The sequence below is a fragment of the Portunus trituberculatus genome, chromosome 48 (assembly GCF_017591435.1).
Source record: "Portunus trituberculatus isolate SZX2019 chromosome 48, ASM1759143v1, whole genome shotgun sequence".
In the NCBI taxonomy this organism is placed as follows: Eukaryota; Metazoa; Arthropoda; class Malacostraca; order Decapoda; family Portunidae; genus Portunus; species Portunus trituberculatus.
This window is the reverse complement of record NC_059302.1, coordinates 24,442,230-24,464,918: the sequence shown is the minus strand read 5'-3', so window position 1 is coordinate 24,464,918 and position 22,689 is coordinate 24,442,230. Positions and strand designations below refer to the sequence as shown.

Here is a 22,689-nt window from a genome sequence, read left to right as displayed (position 1 = left end):
TACTTCCAATGTGTCCTTCGTGATTCGGTCTCGGTTAGAAGTCAGATACACATTAATATTAGCTTACAGTTCTTCTCTGATGTTTTGCACTGGGGATGTTCCTTTTTTGTTTTTTAATTGAATTTCTTACTGTGTGTTTTGGTTAACATTAGATTAGTTCTTCTCTTCTGGTGATATTTTCCACTGTGGATGTGTTTTGTATATATTTTCTTGTGTTTTGTATATATTTTTGGACGTACTACTGTATACTTTGATATTTTCCTCCACGGTTGTGTATTTTTTAAAATTTGGTATTCTTTTTTTATTATTGAACTTGCTACCTTGTGCTTCGTGGTTTTGTCTTGGTTAGAAGTCCAGAAACGTAATATTAAGTGTTGATCTAGTTCTCGTTTTTCGTTTGCTTTTATTTTCTTTTTATTTGCTTGTTTATACTATTATTCTTATTTTCTGTATTATACTAAACCACTATATTTTATTCTATTTTTTATTTATTCATCTTTTTACAGCTATGTTTGGTTTTTATTGAGGCGATTTCAACAGGTAAAAAGTAGTGATCCTTCTTGCGATGGTCTGTAGTGTTGCTTACTCTCCAGTGCTTGAGTTTGCTGCTATCTCGCTTAACTTGACGTGTTGAAGTCGAGTTTGACCCTTTCAGTAATGAGACGCATTTTTACCATGAGTTTTGGGTGTGATTAGATGATTTTGTTTACATTAGAAAGTGTCTATGGAGGTCAGAAGATTAATGGCCACAGTCTTCAAAATTTAAAGTTTCTGAAGCTGTATAAGATCACCAAGTAGTAAGCACAGTGAATATGGAAACGCGTCATGGTGCTGAAAGCGTTAAGAGAACCCAAGAATTATGTCCAATGAAGTTAAATGTAGCTATAAAAATCAAGAAAGAGTGAGGGAAGAAAATGCGAGAAAGTGATGCAGTAAAAAACAACCGTAATAGTAATCGATATAATCCAAGTTACTGCTTTTTTTTTATAATTAGTATCTTTCTTTCCTTACGTCACGATAAGTTACGTTTTGTAGTTTTTAGTCTTTTTTTTTATTTTGAAGTTTTGTTATATATTTATTTATTTGTTTATTTATCTTTACGAAGGATAGAATGATAACAATAATGGTGATGATAATGATGATAATAACAATAACAATAATAACGACAATACTGCTATTACTACTACCACTACTCCTCCTCCTCCTCCTCCTCCTCCTCCTCCTCCTCCTCCTCCTCCTCCTCCTCCTCCTCCTACTACTACTACTACTACCACCACCACCACCACCACCACCACCACCACCACTACTACTACTACTACTACTACTACTACTACTGCTACTACTTCTAATGGTAATAACAAGAATAATAACAAACGCTTACATCCCGAACATGTAATAAAATGATAATAACAATAACAACAAGAATAACCCTTTCCTTAATGTACCAAATGAACTCCACGCAGCGCATGACCTAGAACACAAGGCAGGCAGGGAGGCAGGCAAGCAGGCAGGCAGGCAAGCAGTGAGCGAGCGAACATCGGAGAACCTGATTGGGAAATGACCCGCGGACACTGAAGACAAAAACCAAAACAAGACAAAACAAAACAGTGAATAACAGTTGACTTGTATAACCGAATGCTTCCCAGAAAACCTGTTGTCGACTTGTAACATTTGGCGCAGTTATTGTGACCAACCCCCCCCACACTCCTCCCCATCCGTCACTCGGACACTTTCATGTTGGGGTGAGTGAGGTCAGCGGGACGAGAGGTGGGGTGGGGGAAGGGAGAAGGAACAAAAAGGAAGAGAAAATTTTTGTAAGCTATATAGTTGGTCCTCACTGCATTGTTTATCTAGCATGCGTATACAAAGGAATGCAGATGAAGTTCAAACGCCTCCTTTACTAAGATATTTGGGTAATTGTTATACTTTATTAGTGAGAGGATAGTATAGGAAAAAGAGACAGGGTACCACAGAAGAGGAGGAGGAGGAGGAGGAGGAGCAGCAGCAGGAATCCGGAGGAGAAAGTATAAAGGATTTTTAAAAATTAAGATGATGAAGAGAACGAGAAAATGGAAAGAAAAATAAGGAAGAAAGATGATGATGATGATGATGATGATGATGATGATGATGATGATGATGATGATGATGAGGAGGAGGAGGAGGAGGAGGAAGAGGGAGAAGAAGAGGACGAGGAGGAAGAGGAGGATAAAGGAATCTGGAGGAAAAGAATGATAGGGTAGAGAGATTTGGAGGAAGATGAGTAGGAGTAAGATAAGGAAAGAAAAGACAGGGAAAATAGAAGAGGAAAAGAAAGAAGATGATGATATTGATGAGGAAGAAGGAAAGAAATATGGAAGAGAAAATGAAAGCGAGGAAGATGAAGAGGAGGAGGAGGAGAGAAAATATCAGGATGTGAAGGATGACGATGAAGATGATAATGATAAATGAGTATGAAAATTATGAAAATGAAAAAAAAAGATGAAGAGGACGAAGAGGACGAGGAGGAAGAGGAAAAGGAAACAAAAACTATCATTCAAACAAACCCATATCACGCACCACACACCACACACCCATCCCTTATCCACCCTAATCCACCTCACACCTCTATACCTTTACACACACACACACACACACACACACACACACACACACACACACACACACACGTACACACTCATAGACACTGCTTTTCATCCCTCAACTATGACTTCAGAGGGACATAGGATGGTGGGAGTGACTGGAAGAGGTCCCAAACACTCCACTCCCCCTGCGGCACCCCGGCACCTGCTTGCTACCCACGGGCCGCATCTCATCCCGCCTCGCAAAAAGCAATATGGATGTCGATCGTAAGGTTGGTCCCGGGGCTCTTTCTCAGTCGTAAATCTGATAAAGGATCAGTTTTAATTCGAGTGAGGCAGGAGGCGGGAGGTTAAGTCTTAAGGAAGATGTATGAGGTGGAGGGAGTGGGTTGAGGGGTGGAGGAGAAGAAGGAGGGGGAGGAGAGGGAGGATGGACCAGGTGGAAATAGAATATTGAAATCGATAGATGCGAAAAAATGAGGGAGTGGGTTGAGGGATGGAGGAGGAGAAGGAGGGGGAGGAGAGGGAGGATGGCCCAGGTGGAAATAAAATATTGAAATCGATAGATGCGAAAAATGACGACGATATCGAGATTTACGTAGGGGTGGAAAGAGAGATAGTGAGAGAGAGAGAGAGAGAGAGAGAGAGAGAGAGAGAGAGAGAGAGAGAGAGAGAGAGAGAGAGATTTGGTGGTGATGATATCTAGATAATTATTTTCTTCTGTAGATCCATAGACCCTGTGTGTGTGTGTGTGTGTGTGTGTGTGTGTGTGTGTGTGTGTGTGTGTGTGTGTGTGTGTGTGTGTGTGTGAAGCGAGGGCGTGGCGTGTCCTTCTCCCCCTGGCACCCTTCCTCCCGTCACACCTCCGTCAGATGGGCTCCTGATAATAATTAAAGAACAAGGAGAGGCGCCTCTGATGGGCCGCCCTGGTGGTAAATGTCCCTCGTGAGTCGCCTGGAGGAGGAGGAGGAGGAGGAGGAAGAGGAGGAGGAGGAGGAGGAGGAGGAGGAGGAGGAGGAGGAGGAGCAGGAGGATGAAGAGGAAGAGGAAAAGGAAGAGGAGGAGGAGGAGGAGGAGGAGGAAGAAGAAGAAGAAGAAGAAGAAGAAGAAGAAGAAGAAGAAGAAGAAGAAGAACAACAACAACAAGAAGAACAACAACAACAACAACAACAACAACAACAACAACAACAACAACAACAACAACAACAACAACAACAACAACAACAGGAGTAGGAGGAGGAAGAAGAAGAAGAAGAAGAAGAAGAAAAAGAAGAAGAAGAAAAAAAAAATTTCAAGCTTACTAAAATTATCTATCTATTCTTTTATTTACACTAAGATTCAAAGGTTGGTGGTGAGAGATCTTCGTCTTTGCTATCCTACACTACACGTCTTCTTCGGGTCTAGTAGTGCAGTTCATTGCAGTGTGCCGGTGACTGTAGGAATAGCATCAGAAGGAAAAATGATACTTAATTTCTTAGCACAAAATATTTCTGTATTCCTGACACTTCCTTTCCGATCCCCTATGCTGTTCCGCTGCGGTTTGTGTTTCCTTTTGTATTTCTTTGAGTTTTGGTTCCATTCAGGTGTTTGTGTTACTTGTGAAGATTTAATTATTTATCTGAGCAGTTTTTCCTCTTATTTATTTTCTTCCTCTCGTTATTCTTTTATGATTCGGCTCATTTTTTTTTCGTCAATTTCATCTTTTTTCTTCTGTTTCCTTTTCTTTTCTTTTCTTCTGCAGTTGTTCCTCCTGTGCTTCTTCTTTTTCTTCGTCTTCTTACATCTTTGTACTGTTTCCTTCTTCCTTATTTTTCTCTTTATTACTTCTTTCTTTATTCTTCTTACGCCATCTTTCACTGTTTTTCTCTGTCTTTTCCTCCTGTCCTTTTCTTTTTTCCTTTGTTTCTTCCTTTATTCAGTTTCCACCTCCTCCTCTTCCTCCTCCTCCTCCTCCTCCTCCTCCTCCTCCTCCTCCTCCTCCTCCTCCTCCTCCTCCTCCTCCTCCTCCTCCTCCTCCTCCTCCTCCTCCTCGTTTCTTTCTTCAGTCCTTTTCTCCTACCTAATCTTCCTCCATTCTCCTTCCTCCATGTTCCTAATATTTTATCCGTTCCTCCTCCTGTTTTTCCTTTCCTTCTTATTCCCTTCTTTTACAATCCTTTTCCTTATTCACTTCCTTCTCCATCCTCTTTTTAATCTTTTTCCTTTTTCCATCTCCATTTTCCATCTTCCTCTTTTCTCACATTCCTCTTTCTCCACCCACTTCTTTTTTTCCGCCCCAAAACCCTTTCTTTCCCCCTCCCTCATTTTCCTCCAACTCCTTTTTCCACCTCCTTCCTCTGTTCTTCTCCTTCCATAGCCCTCTCCTCCTCCTCCTCCTCCTCCTAAGGACCGGTTCACCTGTCGTTTAAAGTCTGGTTCAGAAGGAGGGGAGGTTAGGGGGATGAGGGAAGCGGGTGGTTGGTCACTGCTGGAGAGAACAGTCAGTCACAATCAGAGGGAAGGTGGAGGGAGTGAGAGAAAGGGAGGGAGGGAGTAGAGAGAGAGAGAAGGAAACTCTTGCATGGGAGAAGAGAGAGATGAAGAGTGAAAGAGGAGAGAGAGAAAAGGGGTGGAATATATGGAATGGATATGAGGAAGGATGATAATGAAATGGATAGAAGATGGAATGATTGGAGGATTAGGAGAGAAGGAAATGATAAGAGATTATGCCCTTTTTGAATATTTTCCTCAATTTTTTCACAGGGACACAAATGACAGTACATGAATTATATCAACCTACATTTTATTTCTCTTTACTTTTGAGTGACCAAGGCTTAAAAAAAAAAAAAAGAAAATTGCACTGAACAGGCTCACTCACGAAAAGAAAATGGGAACCAGTGTCACAGATGAAAGAAAAATGAGAAAAATGAAACTATAGGAAGGACAGAAGATAAATGATGATAAATGGAAGGAGTGAAGGAAAGGAGAGGTGAGGAATATAATTAACCCTTCCTTAGACCTACTTCTCTCTTCTTATCCTTCACATCCTTCTTTATATGGTGAGATGAGGAGGAAAATGCGATAATAGTAGATGGGTGAAGATGAGTTGGAAGAAAATGAAAGACCAACAGTTACTGGTGAAAGGAGGAAGAGGGTGAAGACAAGAAGAGTTAATCCTTTTTAAATCTCTCCTTCTTCTTTTTCTTCCCGTCACATCCTCCTTGACCTTTTCCTTTCTCATCCTCCTCTCTCGCTGTTCCCATACCTTCCCATCTTCAACCTTTCCCCCTACAACTTTCCATTTGCACCCTTCCTTCACCCCCTCCCACACACTCTCTCTCTCTCTCTCTCTCTCTCTCTCTCTCTCTCTCTCTCTCGTGACCTCTATCTGACCTACATTTTTATTCGTCAGTCTTTATAATGCTTAGATTTGGTGTATATCTAGTTTACGTTGGGTATTTACTAAGTTATTTTGTGGCTTGGCTAGGTTAGGTTAAGTTGATTAGATAAGTTAGGTTTGGGTTAGATTAGGTTAAGTTGGGTTAGGTTAAAGGTTAGGTTAGGTTAGGTTTGGTTGGGTTGGATTAGGTTAAGTTAGGTTAGGTTTGGTTGGATTAGGTTAAGTTAGGTTAGTTGAGGTTAGATTAGGTTAAGTTAAGTTAAGATGAGATTCGGTGAAAATTGTTATCATAAACCGTTTTCTTTCTTTTTCTTGCTCTCTTTCTTTTCTTACTTCTATTTTCATCAAAACCTCATTATGCTTAACGTTTCCAGGCATCAACACATTTCAAGACATTCATCGCCCCCCCCCCCAGGCCACCTTTTTTTTTTTTTTTGACTAACTCTCCCAGACTTGCATGGTGACTGACAACTAAATGAGTCTTTTTATTATTTTTTTCGTTTTATGTTTCCTTTGCCAGTTTCCCCCTAGCTCTTACATGAAAGAAAATCAGTATTACTCCACCAGCATTACTCCACCAGCATTACTCCACCAGCATTACTCCACCAGCATTATTCACCAGCATTACTCCACCAGCATTACTCCACCAGCATTATTCACCAGCATTACTCCACCAGTATTATTCACCAGCATTACTCCACCAGCATTACTCCACCAGCATTACTCCACCAGCATTACTCCACCAGCATTACTCCACCAGCATTACTCCACCAGCATTATTCACCAGCATTACTCCACCAGCATTACTCCACCAGCATTACTCCACCAGCATTACTCCACCAGCATTACTCCACCAGCATTATTCACCAGCATTACTCCACCAGTATTATTCACCAGCATTACTCCACCAGCATTACTCCACCAGCATTACTCCACCAGCATTATTCACCAGCATTACTCCACCAGCATTATTCACCAGCATTACTCCACCAATTATTCACCAGCATTACTCCACCAGCATTACTCCACCAGCATTACTCCACCAGCATTACTCCACCAGCATTATTCACCAGCATTACTCCACCAGCATTATTCACCAGCATTACTCCACCAGTATTATTCACCAGCATTACTCCACCAGCATTACTCCACCAGCATTACTCCACCAGCATTACTTCAACAGCATTATTCACCAGCATTACTCCACCAGTATTATTCACCAGCATTACTCCACCAGCATTACTCCACCAGCATTACTCACCAGCATTACTCCACCAGCATTACTCCACCAGCATTACTCCACCAGCATTACTTCAACAGCATTATTCACCAGCATTACTCCACCAGTATTACTCCACCAGCATTACTCCACCAGCATTACTCCACCAGCATTATTCACCAGCATTACTCCACCAGCATTACTCCACCAGCATTACTCCACCAGCATTACTCCACCAGCATTACTCCACCAGCATTATTCACCAGCATTACTCCACCAGCATTACTCCACCAGCATTACTCCACCAGCATTATTACTCCACCAGCATTAGCATTACTTCACCAGCATTACTCCACCAGCCACCAGCATTACTCCACCAGCATTACTCCACCAGCATTACTCCACCAGCATTACTCCACCAGCATTATTCACCAGCATTACTCCACCAGCATTACTCCACCAGCATTACTTCACCAGCATTACTCCACCAGCATTATTCACCAGCATTACTCCACCAGCATTACTCCACCAGCATTACTCCACCAGCATTACTCCACCAGCATTATTCACCAGCATTACTCCACCAGCATTATTCACCAGCATTACTCCACCAGCATTACTCCACCAGCATTACTCCACCAGCATTTCCACCAGCATTACTCCACCAGCATTACTCCACCAGCATTATTCACCAGCATTACTCCACCAGCATTATTCCACCAGCATTAGCTCCACCAGCATTACTCAGCATTACTCACCAGCATTACTCCACCAGCATTACTCCACCAGCATTACTCCACCAGCATTACTCCACCAGCATTACTCCACCAGCATTACTACACCAGCATTACTACACCAGCCTTACTCCACCGTCATTGCTTACACTCCCACCTCTCGCACCACCACTTTGCCGCAACATTATCCTAGAATTATGTGATTTTCTTTAAACGATTTATCGGGAATTAATTTTGTTTTTCTTCAGGCATCTTTGTTGTGTGTTTGTGTTTCCTTTTCTGTAAGCTGGTCCTAAAAAGATCGCCGTGCTTCAGTGCTATCGAAAAATTGTATTACTTTTTTTCTTTTTCTATCGAGAATCAACTTTTTTTTTTTTATTCTTGTGGGCGTTTGAATAATTTATTTGTTTTTTGTTTTGTTTTGTTTTCCGTTCATTCGCTCTTGAAAATATAGAATGATGTAATTTTTATCGTGCACAAATTTGTATTTTTTCAGGCATCCTTTCTTCTTTTTCTTCTGCTTCTTCTTCTTTTTCTTCTTCTTCTTCTTCTTCTTCTTCTTCTTTTCATTGTCATCACTATCATCTTCTTATTCTTGTTCTTCTTGTTCTTGTTTTTGTTCTTGTTCTTCATCTTCCTCACCCTTTATTTATGTACATATTCATTTACCCACTTCTTCACTAATGTATCTGTTCGCTACGCCTTTCTCTTCTTCCCACACTCCTCAGCTCGTCGCTTCGTTACGCTGAGCCGTGCTTCGAAACATGAATCCGTCTCACAAGTTTACGAACACGCCATAACACACACACACACACACACACACACACACACACACAGGTGGCCACGGTGTGTTTCCCTTAATGACGCGAGGGTGCGGCAGGCGGTGGAGGTGATGAAGCGAGCTAGATGGCGGTGCAGATAACAATTACCCGAGAGCGACCCACCTGCCACCCCCCGCCGCCGTGTCGTGCCCCAGCCAGCTCCCCATCAGGTAATTACCGGGGAGGGCTCACCTGAACACCCACCTGTCGCCACGAGGAGCTGGCCGGCCAAGACTAAAGGTTAGGATTCCTAAACGCTTCGTCTTAAATCGTCTATACTTCTAAATCTTTTCAAAACCCGTTATTATGATTTTCAAGGGCGTTTTCATGATTCCACTGATAGTTTGACATATACTTCTCAGCATCAATAGGTAAAACACTCCTAGGAACCCGATTAGTTACCTGTGTGGCCTTTGGAAATGGTCATGATGAGGTCACAAAGCACTGAGGAACACAAGCTGAATCTAAGAGGGTCGCACCACTATGAATTCAGCCCCGCTTTGCATTAATGGCTGTGAGAATCGCCGCTCTTCCCTCACCTCGGTTCTTGTTAAGCTACTCTGCGCCCTGCCATGCTGTGCCACCTCTGCTACAGCGCCTCCCTCCTCCACCTCCTCCTCCCCGCTGCTCCACGCCTGCCCGACTCATTACACCTTGTCCGCCCTCCCTTCTCCTATCTCCCCTCTCCCCTCTCCCTCCCTCTCTCTACGCCCTGCTGTGCTTGATGCGAACACTCCTACTTCTTTTTTTTTTCTTGACTCTTTTCCTCCTCCTTCTAGTTACACTCTTCTCTCTTCTGTTTACTAGTCCTGAGTTGCTACCTCATTCTTTCTTCTGTCCATCTGTTTTATTTTTTTTAATTCTCGCTGTTTTTTTTTATTTATTTATTTATTTATTTTTTTTTGTTGTTCCTACGCGTACTTTGGATTCTGAAGTCTTGTGTTCCATTTCTTCATCTACTTGTTTGTCTATTTCTTCTCTTTCCTCTTTCCTCTCCATTTCTTACCTTCTTTTTCCTTCCCTTTCCTCTCCTGTCCTGTCCTCTCCTTTTCCTTTCCTCTCCTCTCCTCTCCTCTCCTCTCCTCTCCTCTCCTCTCCTCTCCTCTCCTCTCCTACTCTTCTCCTCTCCTCTCCTCTCCTCTCCTCTCCTCCCCTCTCCTGTCCTCTCCTTTCCACTCTTCTCCACTCTTCCATCGCTTTTATCTCTTTACTAAATCCCCACCATCTCTCTCTCTCTCTCTCTCTCTCTCTCTCTCTCTCTCTCTCTCTCTCTCTCTCTCTCTCTCTCTCTCTCTCTCTCTCTCTCTCTCTCTCTCTCTCTCTCTCTCTCTCTCTCTCTCTCTCTCTCTCTCTCTCTCTCAGCGTACAAGAACGCAACATATTTTTACACGTCTCTAACTTTCCCTGCCTTGTCCATCGCTATATAACACCCCATAGCATTCTACACCTCCATACAACACCTCTACACAGGCTACACAGGTCCTCCTATACATGTAATGCTTATCTCTTGTCTCCCTGTTTCCTTCTCTCTTCTTATTCTTCCTCTTCGTATTTTCTCCTTATCTTGTCGTTGGTCTTTTCTTGTTCTTTGTATTCGTTGCTGTTCTTGAGTGTTTCGTGTGGTTTTCAGAATGGTGTGTGTGTGTGTGTGTGTGTGTGTGTGTGTGTGTGTGTGTGTGTGTGTGTGTGTTTAACTGACTACGACAGTGAAAGAAGTGGAGATGAATGAAGTGAAGGATAAACAAAAGGAACTGAAGGGAAAAATGAACTGAGAGAGAGAGAGAGAGAGAGAGAGAGAGAGAGAGAGAGAGAGAGAGAGAGAGAGAGAGAGAGAGTTCACAGTGACAGACAGACAAGTGGATGCAAGTGAAGAGATGTAGTAATGGTGGTGGTGGTGGTGGTGGTAGCGACAAGAGTGATGCTGGTGGTCTGGGCGCTGTGACAAGAGAGAGAGAGAGAGAGAGAGAGAGAGAGAGAGAGAGAGAGAGAGAGAGAGAGAGAGAGAGAGAGAGAGAGAGAAATGTAAATAAAACAGACATATACACTTGATAGAAAATAAATGAAATAAAACACTAACTTTACTTTTCATACAACAACAACAACAACAACAAAAAACAACAACAACAACAACAAATAAAAACAATCCACCAACAAACGGAACCAACCCCAAAAATAAAAACAAGAAACAAAACAACACATAAATAAGGACAGAGAGAGAGAGAGAGAGAGAGAGAGAGAGAGAGAGAGAGAGAGAGAGAGAGAGAGAGAGAGACCAGTTGAAACGCTACACGGACTTTTAGGGGCAGATATGATAGCGGAAAACCGAACAGGATTCTCCATCGTGCGGCGTTAAAGACAGCGTGTGTTTGGGGCTACAGGAGAGGGAGGGAAGGGTGAAGGGGGTCTGGGAGAGAGGGGGAGGGGAGACGGGGACTGGGTGTGGCCGGGGTGAGGGGTGACGGGGGATGTAAATGAGCGGGGAACTTAGAGGAGGTATGTAAATGTTGGATCGTGCAGGTGTGATTGCTAGGAGGAGGAGGAGGAGGAGGAGGAGGAGGAGGAGGAGGAGGAAGGAGAGGAGGAAGGGGAAGAGGAGGGTAAAGGGGTAGTGGTTGTGGAGATAGATGGAGGAGGAAAAGAACGTGAAGAGGGAAGATGAAGGAGAGGGATAAGAACACGGAGGATGCTGAGAGGATGGAAAAAAAAAAAAGAGATACTGAAGAAGACGAAGAAGAGGGAGAAAGAAGAAGAAAAAAGTAAGTGGGAGAAGAAGGAAGCGAACGAAAAAATGGACTAGCATGAACAATTGGAAAAGAAAAGAAAAAAGAAGAAGAAGAAGAAGAAGAAGAAGAAGAAGAAGAAGAAGAAGAAGAAGAAGAAAAGAAAAAAAGAAGGTAAAGAGGAAATAAAAGAAATAATAAAAATAGAGAAAGACGAGAAGAAAAGAGATACTGACAAGAGAAGTAGAGAGAGGAGGAAGAAAAAGAGGAAGAGGAGGAGAAGGAAAAAAAAGAAATGGGAATGAAGGCTGCGTCACTCCAGATTATCATTGGTCGCGGAGGTGGGAGGAGGAGGAGGAGGAGGAGGAGGAGGAGGAGGAGGAGGAGGAGGAGGAGGAGGAGGAGAGACGTAAGGGCAGTACAGGTGTGTCCAGGTGTGTTTGCGGGAAGGTGTTACGAGGGCGTGGCGTGAGGGAAGAGAAGAAAGGCAAGTTGAGGGAGACGAATTCTTAGCCCCCTCTTCTTTTCTCTTCTCTTCTCTTCTCTTCTCTTCTCTTTCCTCCTTCTCTTTCCTTCCTTTCCCTTTCCTTTCCTTTCCTTTCCCTTTTCTTCTCTTCTTCACTTCTTTCTTTTTCTCTTCTTTCCTTTTTTTTCCTTCTCGTTCCCTTCTCTTCTCTTCCTTTCTCTTCTCTTTCCTTCCCTTCCCTTTCCTTCCCTTCTCTTCTGTTCCCTTCCTTTCTTTCCTTTTCCTCTTGTCTTTTCTTGTTTTTCTCACTTTTCTCTTGTCTTCTCTTTCCTTGTCTTCCATTTTCTCCTTCCCTTCTCTTCTCTTCTTTTCTTTTCTTTCCTTTTCTTATCTCTTCTTGTGTTTTCTTTCTCCTTGTCTTTCTTTCTTCCATTTTCTCTTTCCCTTCTTGTCTCTCTCTTCTCTCCTTTAATCATCTTCTCTTCTTTTCTCTTCCTCTTCTCTTGTCTTATTTCTCCCTCCTTTTTCATTTTCTCCTCACCTTTTTCAATCTCAAGTCACGCCAACTACTTTATTTTTATTTCATTGTACTTTTTTATTTTCTTCCTCTTTTTTTTCTTTTCTTTTCCTTTTACTTATTTTTCTTTCTTTTTTTTTCATTCCTGCCTTCAATTCATCTCCACTTGCTTTTGTTTTACTCTAATTCCTTTCCTTTTCTGTTGTTTTTCTTCTCTTCTCTTCTCTTCTCCCTTATCACTTGTTATCTTTTTTTCTTCTGTCTTCTTCAATCTATACTCTTGTTTCCTCTCTCTCTTCTTCCTTTTCTTTTTCCGTTTTTCTCTCCACCTTTTCTTTTTTTTTCCTTTTCTTCCTCTTCCCTCTTCATTCAGTGGCCCACCTTGCCCTTCCTTCACCTTTCTTCTCTTCCCCAATCCTATCTCCCTGTTTTTGTTCCTCCCTTCGTCTTCCTGAGTTTTCTTCGTGTTCTTCCTATCCCTTTTTTATTTCTCTCTCAGATCACCTAACCCTTCTTCTTCTCCTCTATTTTCTTCCCTTTCTCAACCAAATTTCCCTGTTTTTCCTTCTGTCTTCGTCTTTGTGTTCTTCCTTTTGCAACCCTCTTAGTTCCATGGTCCTCATTATCTACTTTCTTTCATCTCCCTTGTTTTTCTTCCTCCTCTGTTTTCCTCTCTCCTTCAATCCCATCCCATGATTTTCCTCTCCTCGCCCCCCTCTCTGCCGCTCCCCGCCCCCGCCCCGTCCCGCCCCGTCCCGCCCGTGGCCGCGGCGTGGTGTGGGTTACAGGTTTATGGCTGTGGGTGCTGGCCGGCCCGCCTTGGCACATTCCCCGCGGTTTACTGTGTCGTATTTTGGCAGAGGTGGATTTGTTATGGCAGTGATTGGCTCCCAATGGCAGGAGGTCGCTGCTACGCCGCCCACGGCCACCCACGACGACCCACCCACCGCCCACACGCGCCCACGTCACCATGAACTGCACGCCCGACGCCTCCGCCACCTCCAGCGCCTCCCGTGTGTTCATGATACCAATAATTTACGTGGGACCACACCTTCCGCGCCACCCACGCCTCCCTCCTCACGGCCCGGCACGGTAGAGGCTCATATTTAACCGTGGATGGATAGCAGGTGGTGGTGGTGGTGGTGGTGGTGGTGGTGGTGGTGAGGGAAGAGATGATTGTGTGTACGTGTTAGTGCTTGAGTGTCTGGCATGTGTGTGTGTGTGTGTGTGTGTGTGTGTGTGTGTGTGTGTGTGTGTGTGTGTGTGTGTGTGAGGGAAAAGATGATTGTGTGTGCGTGTTAGTGCTTGAGTGTCTGGTGTTAGTGTGTGTGTGTGTGTGTGTGTGTGTGTGTGTGTGTGTGTGTGTGTGTGTGTGTGTGTGTGTGTGCGTGTGCCTGTCAGTGCATGAATATGTGTGTGTGTGTGTGTGTGTGTGTGTGTGTGTGTGTGCTGCGTTGTGTTGTGTTGTGATGCAATGTGTTTTTGATTGCCGGTACACATGCTTGTTTATCTGGTTGTCTGTCTGTCTGTCTGTATGTATGTTCATGTGTGTGTGTGTGTGTGTGTGTGTGTGTGTGTGTGTGTGTGTGTGTGTGGCTTTTCATGTTACCTATGTATATGTTGTGCTGCACTCGGAAAAATGCACGATTTGCTATTGTTGTTGTTATTGCGTTCTTCTCCTCCTCCTCTTCCTCCTCCTCCTCCTCCTCCTCCTCCTCCTCCTCCTCCTCCTTCTCCTCCTCCTCCTCCTCCTGCTAATGTTATTAGTGTTGTTGCTGCGTAAATTGTTCCCTTCTCGTAATCTTCCTTTCGTTTCATGTCAAGGTAAGAAGCATCAAGCAACACAGAAAGGTTCTTCATGGACCTTTGCCCCCCACAAACACTCCCCTCCCCTTCTCTCTCTCTCTCTCTCTCTCTCTCTCTCTCTCTCTCTCTCTCTCTCTCTCTCTCTCACATGCCATTATCATCGTCTGGCCTCCTCCTCTCATGTTCTTTACCCTTTTATCCACATTCCTCCTAGCCTCCCCTTCTCTGTTCTTTCTCTATCCTCACACATCACATTTCCCTTCATCATTACTTTTCCCTTCCTTCTGCCCCTATTATCCACTCAATTGCATAGTACATCTCCCCCATCCCCTCCCTATCCATCCCAATTCACCCTATCTTCATCTCCTTCTTACTCATCATCATTGCGCTAAATCTCCTCCATATGTCACTTGCACTCTAAATTTTTTCCTACCCATCGCATCTACACTCAAGTTTCTTATCTACTCTTACCCATTGCACTCTTATCCAATCCTCACCTATATTGCATTGATAGATAGATACCCTCCTCATCTTATCTATCACCAGTGCTACTCAATCCCCCTTCACCTATTCCCTATTACAACTCACTCCTCTTCTCTACAGCAAGTCTTTTCTCCCCATTCCCATACAGACTAACCTCACCCCATCCTTTCCCAATGCACCTCTTCTCTCACTCCACGTTCCCTCGCCCCGTTCCAACCTCGGGGTCGCGCGGGGTGGCCTGGGTGAGGTGGGGTGAGGTGGCTTCGTGGCCGCACTCAATCTTGTTTTAAACGATAACCAGAGTCAAATATTCCGCTAAAAACGTGTTCTAACAACCTGCCATTGTCCCCCGGAGGCCCACGCAGCGCCACACAGGTACATGGGCGGTCCTTCCCTCCAGAACTCCCGCCCTTCGCGCCCCCCCGCTGAAAGGCGTGGGCGAGGAGAGGAAAACGCCGCCGCGCCTCGCCAGGGAAGCAGTCGTTTGGTCTCCGCTGCGGCAGACGCCAAAACCACATCGCCTCTGAAATTGACGCCAAGTGTATTGTATTTTTCACCCAGCGAGGGACCTATCCTCCCCTTAACCGTTCCCCCCCACCTACCCTTCCTTCTTCTCTTCTCCCTTCTTCCTCTTTCTCCTCTTGAAACCTTTCTCTTTCCCCTTCCCATTTCTTCGTCTCCTCTTCCAGCCTTAAACTTCCCCACACTATGATTTTTTCCCTATACCACTACTATCTGTCTCCTCCTCCTCCTCCTCCTCCTCTTCCTCCTCCTCTTTCTCCTTGCCTTCTTCCTGCCATTCCTCCTACAGTGTTCTATCTCTTTACTGCGAGGATCAGATCTGCTGGTTATAGATTGACATGCTTGAACTTTTGTAATTCTTCCTTTTCTCTGATCTCATCCTCTATATAACTCTTCTCTTCTTCTCTTCCTTCTCCTCCTTCACAAGCCTTCCCTTTTCACACACCTCCTCCTTCCGGCCTCCTAAACTCCCCACATATCATTTGTATACCTTAACTTCTAAAAGCACGGTGGTTAAAGAAAATAAGATAAAGTAAAGAAAAATCAAAGAAAAGTAGGAAGGAAGAGAGTGGCATTGAAGAAACCGAAGGAGATGTAAAGGAAGAGGGGGAGAGAGAGAGAGAGAGAGAGAGAGGGAGTGGTAGAGGAAGAGAGGGAGTGGAGGGAGAGGTGTAGGTTGAGGAGAGTGAGTAGTGTTTGGGAGTGTTTACACAAGGGAACAACGTGTAATGAAGGGTAAACCACAGCCCGTACATGACCCCCACCGCCCGCCGCCAGCACCACCACCACCACCACCACCACCACCACTACCTCCTCCCTTTCCGAATTATCCTTCGCTTTTTGTATTTTCCTTTCTCTCTCTCTCTCTCTCTCTCTCTCTCTCTCTCTCTCTCTCTCTCTCTCTCTCTCTCTCTCTCTCTCTCTCTCTCTCTCTCCTTTAGTTTTGTCCTTGCTGTCGTTTAGCCTGGCCTTGCTGTACTTCTGTCTCAGTCATTGGATTCATAGCGGTAGTAAAGCCACAGTGGCTGTCTCGTTGGGTTCAGTAGCGTCGTTGGTGACTGGTTTATCATTACACTTTTTCTTCCTCTCTCCGACTCGTTTATCTCTTCATGGCAATCGTTTTTATATTTTTGGCATTGTGTCTTATCTCCTTCCCATTATTACTTGTATTTATTTGTTGTTATACACCCACTACACATGTGTCTATTCTTTTGTGCAACACACACACACACACACACACACACACACACACACACACACACACACACACACACACACACACACACACACACACACACACACACAGAAATAGTGTATATTGTTTTTGTTGTTATACGTTGGTACTCCTCTGATACAAAAAAAATCAGAAAAATAGAAAAAAAAGACACTTGCTCGAGTCGTACAGATGTTACTAAATAATGTGAGAGAAAGAATACACACACAGACACACACACACTTCAATTTAAACTTATTGAAGAGTAATGACAATGATGTCTCTGAATATGTTAATTTAATGCTTTCTTTCTCTCTATTTCCATTGATAAACAAACCAACCAGAGTCACTAACACTTCAGCTACTCTCATAGATCATGTTTGGACATCTCTTTTCGAAGAAAATATTTGTAACAACATTGTTTTAACTGACATTTCTGATCATTTTCCAACATTATCACAATTCAAACTTAAATATACTAATTTACAACCGCAGTTTATCTATAAAAGATCAGTTTCTACAGCTGCCATGGAATCTTTTGCAAACGACCTCTCTGTTATTAATTGGAATTCTGTTTTAAGTTCTCATTCTTGTAATAACGCTTTTGATATTTTTTTCAGAATATTAAAAAATCTCTACGACAAAAAAAATTCCAGTTAATAAGATTCGTCTTAATAATAAATACCAATTAAGCCCACATATTACTCCTGCATTAAAAAAATAGTATAAAAGAAAAAAACACCGATTAGAGAGACTTTAAAAAAAATGGCCTTTAACTTATGGGGTTGCCTACAGAAAATATAGAAATAAATTAACTTCTGTCTTAAGAGCTGCAAGAAATAAATTTTATAAAGATCGTTTTACAGATAATCAAGGCAATCCAAAAAGTCAATGGAAAATAATTAATTCTCTTTTAGGTAAAATGAAATCTAATAATCGCACTGTTAACCTTGGCTCATCAAGCTCGGATATTTCTTCAAAATTTAATGAACATTTTTTGAAACTCAATTTTACAATTGGTGATAGTGTGCATGATTATAAGAGATACTTAAACAACTCCCTAATTTTTCTCTGTATTTGTCCCCTACTAACAGCAAAGAAGTTGAGAAGGTTCTTTGCACTTTTGACACCGACACTCCAGGATACGATGATATATCTCCAAAAGTATTGAAATATTCTTCTTCTGTCATCTCTACTCCTTTGGCCCATATAATTAACCTCTCTCTGCAAACTGGTACATTTCCTGATCAACTTAAAATAGCTAAAGTAATTCCTCTTCTTAAATCAGGCGATAGAAATAATATAAATAATTATCGACCCATTTCTGTACTTTCTGCATTTAGCAAAATATTTGAAAAAATAATTTCTTTTAGGCTTATTAATTATCTGGAACAAAATTGTTTATTAACAGAACACCAGCACGGTTTCAGAGCACACCATTCAACTGAAACTGCAATTTTGGAATTTATTAGAAAAGTATATGCATGTCTGGAGGAAAAGTCATTTGTTTTGGGAGTTTTTCTTGATTTTTCAAAAGCATTTGATACATTGGACCATGAAATTTTACTTAATAAACTGGAACATTTAGGTATTAGGGGTATTCCAAACAAACTGTTTCGCTGTTATCTTTCTGGGCGGAAACAATGTGTATTTTGTAATGAAAAATATTCCTCTTTTCAATTTCTAACTAAAGGTGTACCACAGGGTTCAGTTTTAGGCCCATTACTTTTTCTTATATATATTAATGATATTGTAAATGCCAGTAATAAATTTGACTTTGTTCTATATGCTGATGATACATCGCTACTAATTAAAGATAAAGACATTAATTCACTACATAGTCATGTTTTGGCAGAACTAGACAAAATTAATCTTTGGGTCAATTCAAATAAACTTAAACTAAATGTAACCAAAACAAATTGCATATTATTTCAAAATAGATCTGTAAAAACATCTATTCCTCCAATAATATTAAATGGTGAAACTATAACTAAAGTCAGTTATTTAAAATTTCTCGGTGTGTTTATTGATGAAAATTTAAATTGGAAATACCATATTGATCAGACATGTTTAAAAGTTTCAAAAGTTACTGGTATCCTGTATAGAATCCGCCATAACCTAACTACTGATGCTATGCTGAGTATTTATCATACATTATGCTACCCACATCTCACGTATTGTGTTTCAATCTGGGGATCTACCTGGCCGTCTTTCCATCACAAGTTAACTGTTGTTCAAAACAAAATTTTTCGTTGTATATTTTTCTTAAAGAAGTTTGACTCCACTGCAAGATTGTTAACTGGAGAAAATATTTTGAAATTTTCATTTATACATAAATTTTTTACATTACTTTTGATATATAAAACTCATAGCCAAAATAATGTATTTAAGTTAGTCAATAATATCATCAACACAAGAAGTAATAATTTAAATCTTATTTGCCCTGTATTCAGAACCACTTTATTCAGCCATTGTGTGTTAAGTTCTGGCCCAAAATTATTCAATGCTTTGCCGGTGGACAAGAAGAATCTATTAACATCTGCTAGTAAATTTAAATTTAAAAAGAAATGAAAAATTATTTGCTTCAACAACAAAATGTTTAGCTTATATTCTTCTAATATAATTCTTATTCGGTACTATTTACTAATGTATTATTGTCTTAACTATGTATTGTTTTGTAATTATAATTTAGTATGATTGACAAAGATGTAAAGTTTTGTTTAACAAGTACACTCTAAGTAGTAGTTATACTACTTTGTTATTAGTTCATTGGGATTTCTTTTTGTGAAATTGTGTATGTGCTTTTTATTAAGCAATTTGCTCTTTTATGACAATATGTTCCTTTTGCTAAGTGTGTAGATTATAGGCAAACTTTAGTTGAAGTATTTTTTTCACATTATATTTTCTTATAATAATCTTAAGTTAGTAGCTGACTGCCGTTTACCACAGCATTGTTAGTATGGATTTTTAACCGTCCGTCAGGGAGCTTTTGCTCGACGGACTGTTGCTGTGACTACTTACTATGTATTTTAGTATTCCAATTTACCTTTGTCAGCAATAAATTATTACTTACTTGCTTACTTACACACACACACACACACACACACACACACACACACACACACACACACACACACACACACACACACACACACACACACACACACACACACACACACACACACACACACACACACACACACACACACACACACACACACACACACACACACACACACACACACACACACACACACACACACACACACACACACACACACACACACACACACACACACACACACACACACACACACACACAGTCACGCACTTGCTCGTTGTCGTCGTCTCCATGTCTACTATAATACTATATACTATTATATACTATTAATGATAATATACTATTCTTCTCATGTAAATAGTACGAATCAGTTCCCCACCTGCCGTTGCTGCTCCTTTCCTTCCCTTGCCTTCCCTTCTTTTCCCTTGCCTTGCCTTGCCTTCCTCTCCCTTCACTTCTCTCCCCTTCCCTTCCCTTCCCTTCCTTTCCCTTCCCTTCCCTTCCCTTCTTTCCTTTCCTTTCCTTTCCTTTCCTTTCCTTTCCTTCCCTTTCCTTCCCTAGTCTTGCCTTACCTTGCCTTGCCTTGCCCTGCCTTGTCTTGCCCTGCCTTCCCTCCCCTTCCTTTCCCTTCCCTTTGTGATTACGTCTTGGTGTAAAATATATTATTTTGGACTATATATGAAAATAATATGTAAACGAATTCAGAGTAAACCGGTACAGCTGAAAGGAGCCTGTAACACTTCATTCTTAACATTTCACTTTTTGCGCTTCATAACATGTGTTGAGAGAATCATCTATCTTTTATAAATCCACTATAGAGTTTATTATAAATCATTCAATTACTGCCTGGTCTGGAAAGCTGACGATTTGATATAAGAAAAACAAGCTAAGCAAAGTTGTTAAAATACGTTCAGAAACACAAAGTAGGCAACGTTCATCAGTAAAAGCATTTTGCAGGGCAGCATGAGTCTTGAGGGTCAGGTAGCAACAGACCAGCTTTCCCAGAGTGGCACACTGAGGCATTAGGACTGAGACACTAGATAAATATTTTGTCCCCAATAGTGTGTTACTTTTTAACAGGTGTGTTGATTTTAGTTGAACATGCTTTTTTAACCTGTATGAGAGATTGGGCTGAGGTGCGTGGTGTGTGTGGTCATAATAATAATAATGATAATGATAATAATGATGATGATAATGATGATGATGATAATAATAATAATAATAATAATAATAATAATAATAATAATAATAATAATAATAATAATAATAACAATAGCAGTAGTAACAATAATGATAATAATAATAATAACAGTAATGATGATAAAAATGATAACTATTTTGAGTTACTAGTTCGCATTTTCAGACACACACACACACACACACACACACACACACACACACACACACACACACACACACACACACACACACACACACACACACACATGCGCGCGTGTTATGTTACGATACACTTGCAACTCCTATGCCATTATTGCTTTGCATTGAACACACACACACACACACACACACACACACACACACACACACACACACACACACACACACACACACACACACACACACACACACACACACACACACACACACACACACACACACACACACACACACACACACACACACACACACACACACACACACACACACACACACACACACACACACACACACACACACACACACACACACACACACACACACACACACACACACACACACACACACACACACACACACACACACACACACACACACACTTGTCACATGTGTTGCAGTGTTATTTTTTTCCCTCACAATATGCAGCGACATCTATACGACTGAAGCAAATGTGTTAATATTTTTTTTTGTCAGAGGAGCACCAACTTATGACAAGAAAAACAATATAGAAAAGGTGGATATTCTCTCTCTCTCTCTCTCTCTCTGAAAATGTCCTCAGTGTAGTGTGAATGGTTTTAATAGTCTTTTTTGTTTTTGTTTATATTTGCATTTTTTTTATCAGAAAGTCTCGCTCAGCTTCCCAGGTTAGCGATGTTTAGTCTTCCGGTGACTTGCTATTTATGTGTGTAATATTCTTGTGGATGTTTATTTGTCGATTTTTAGCTGTGTGACCTTCGTGTTGTTTTTTTTTTTTTCTTTCTCCCGCGTCTGCCTCGTATCTGTAGTCACACGCACGCTTCTCTCTCTCTCTCTCTCTCTCTCTCTCTCTCAGTAAAGCTCACCCCTTCCTTCTAAATGACTCAGCCAGGAATCACCCCATCTTTTTAAATGACCCGTTCACTTGCACCCCTCCTCATCATCATATCCCCCCCAATGCCTCACCCAGCCTCTCCCTAGCCTCTCCCCAGCCTCCCCCACCGCTTCACCACAGCCTCTGTCCTGCCTCCACCCAGCCTCACTCCAGCCTCTATTTTAGCCTCTCCCCAGCCTCACCCTAGTCTCATCCCAGCTCACCCCCAGCCTCTCCCCAGCTTCCACCCAGCCTTTACTCCAGTCTCTCCCCAGCCTCACCCCAGTTTCCCGCAAGCCTCCCCCCAGCAGGTGATGATCCCTTCCCTCCCCATTCCAGTTTCCCCCAGCCTCCACTCAGCCTCACCCCAGTCTCACCCCAGTCTCACCCCAGTCTCACCCCAGACTCACCCCAGCCTCACCCCAGACTCACCCCAGTCTCACCCCAGCCTCACCCCAGCCTCACCCCAGTCTCACCCCAGTCTCACCCCAGCCTCACCCCAGTCTCACCCCAGTCTCCACACGCACCCCTGCAGGTAATGACCCCTTCCCTCTCCATCCCAGTTTCCCCCCAGCCTCCACTCAGCCTCAACCGGTTTACAGTCAGTTGGTCCCTAATCAATTGGTGGTCAGGTTATCTGGTCCACAAGACAATTGACACTAGACAGGTGATCATCTAGTCAGTTGGTCCCCAAACCAATTGACACTAAAGACAGTTGGTCTCCAAACTTACTGACCACCTTTGTTCATTCTCGCTCAGTGAGTCACTGTACTTACATACCCAAAGAAATGTGTGTGTGTGTGTGTGTGTGTGTGTGTGTGTGTGTGTGTGTGTGTGTGTGTGTGTGTGTGTGTGTGTGTGTGTGTGTGTGTGTGTGTATATATATATATATATATATATATATATATATATATATATATA

At 42.2% G+C, this 22,689-nt stretch overlaps 2 protein-coding genes across 2 annotated transcripts; both read left to right on the top strand.

The window, feature by feature from the left end:
* The first annotated feature begins 6,496 nt into the window (after nucleotides 1-6,496).
* On the top strand, nucleotides 6,497-7,906 carry LOC123498468 (mucin-6-like). The gene has a single exon (XM_045245570.1). It carries the CDS (start codon nucleotides 6,497-6,499, stop codon nucleotides 7,904-7,906), a length of 1,410 nt encoding a protein of 469 aa, XP_045101505.1.
* A 12,577-nt stretch (nucleotides 7,907-20,483) lies between these two features.
* LOC123498467 (proline-rich receptor-like protein kinase PERK2) lies at nucleotides 20,484-22,307 on the top strand. The gene is made up of 2 exons (XM_045245569.1): nucleotides 20,484-20,539; nucleotides 21,887-22,307. Exons 1-2 carry the CDS (start codon nucleotides 20,484-20,486, stop codon nucleotides 22,305-22,307), a joined length of 477 nt encoding a protein of 158 aa, XP_045101504.1.
* Nucleotides 22,308-22,689: the final 382 nt, after the last annotated feature.

What these genes read in the sequence shown, in the direction of transcription:
- LOC123498467 (XM_045245569.1), top strand. Translation starts at nt 20,484, where the DNA reads ATGAGTCTTGAGGGTCAGGTAGCAACAGACCAGCTTTCCCAGAGTGGC. An exon ending in TCCCAGAGTGGCACACTGAG is followed by an intron (nt 20,540 to 21,886) that starts GCATTAGGACTG and finishes GCCTCTCCCCAG; the next exon opens with CCTCCCCCACCGCTTCACCA.
- LOC123498468 (XM_045245570.1), top strand. Translation starts at nt 6,497, where the DNA reads ATGAAAGAAAATCAGTATTACTCCACCAGCATTACTCCACCAGCATTA.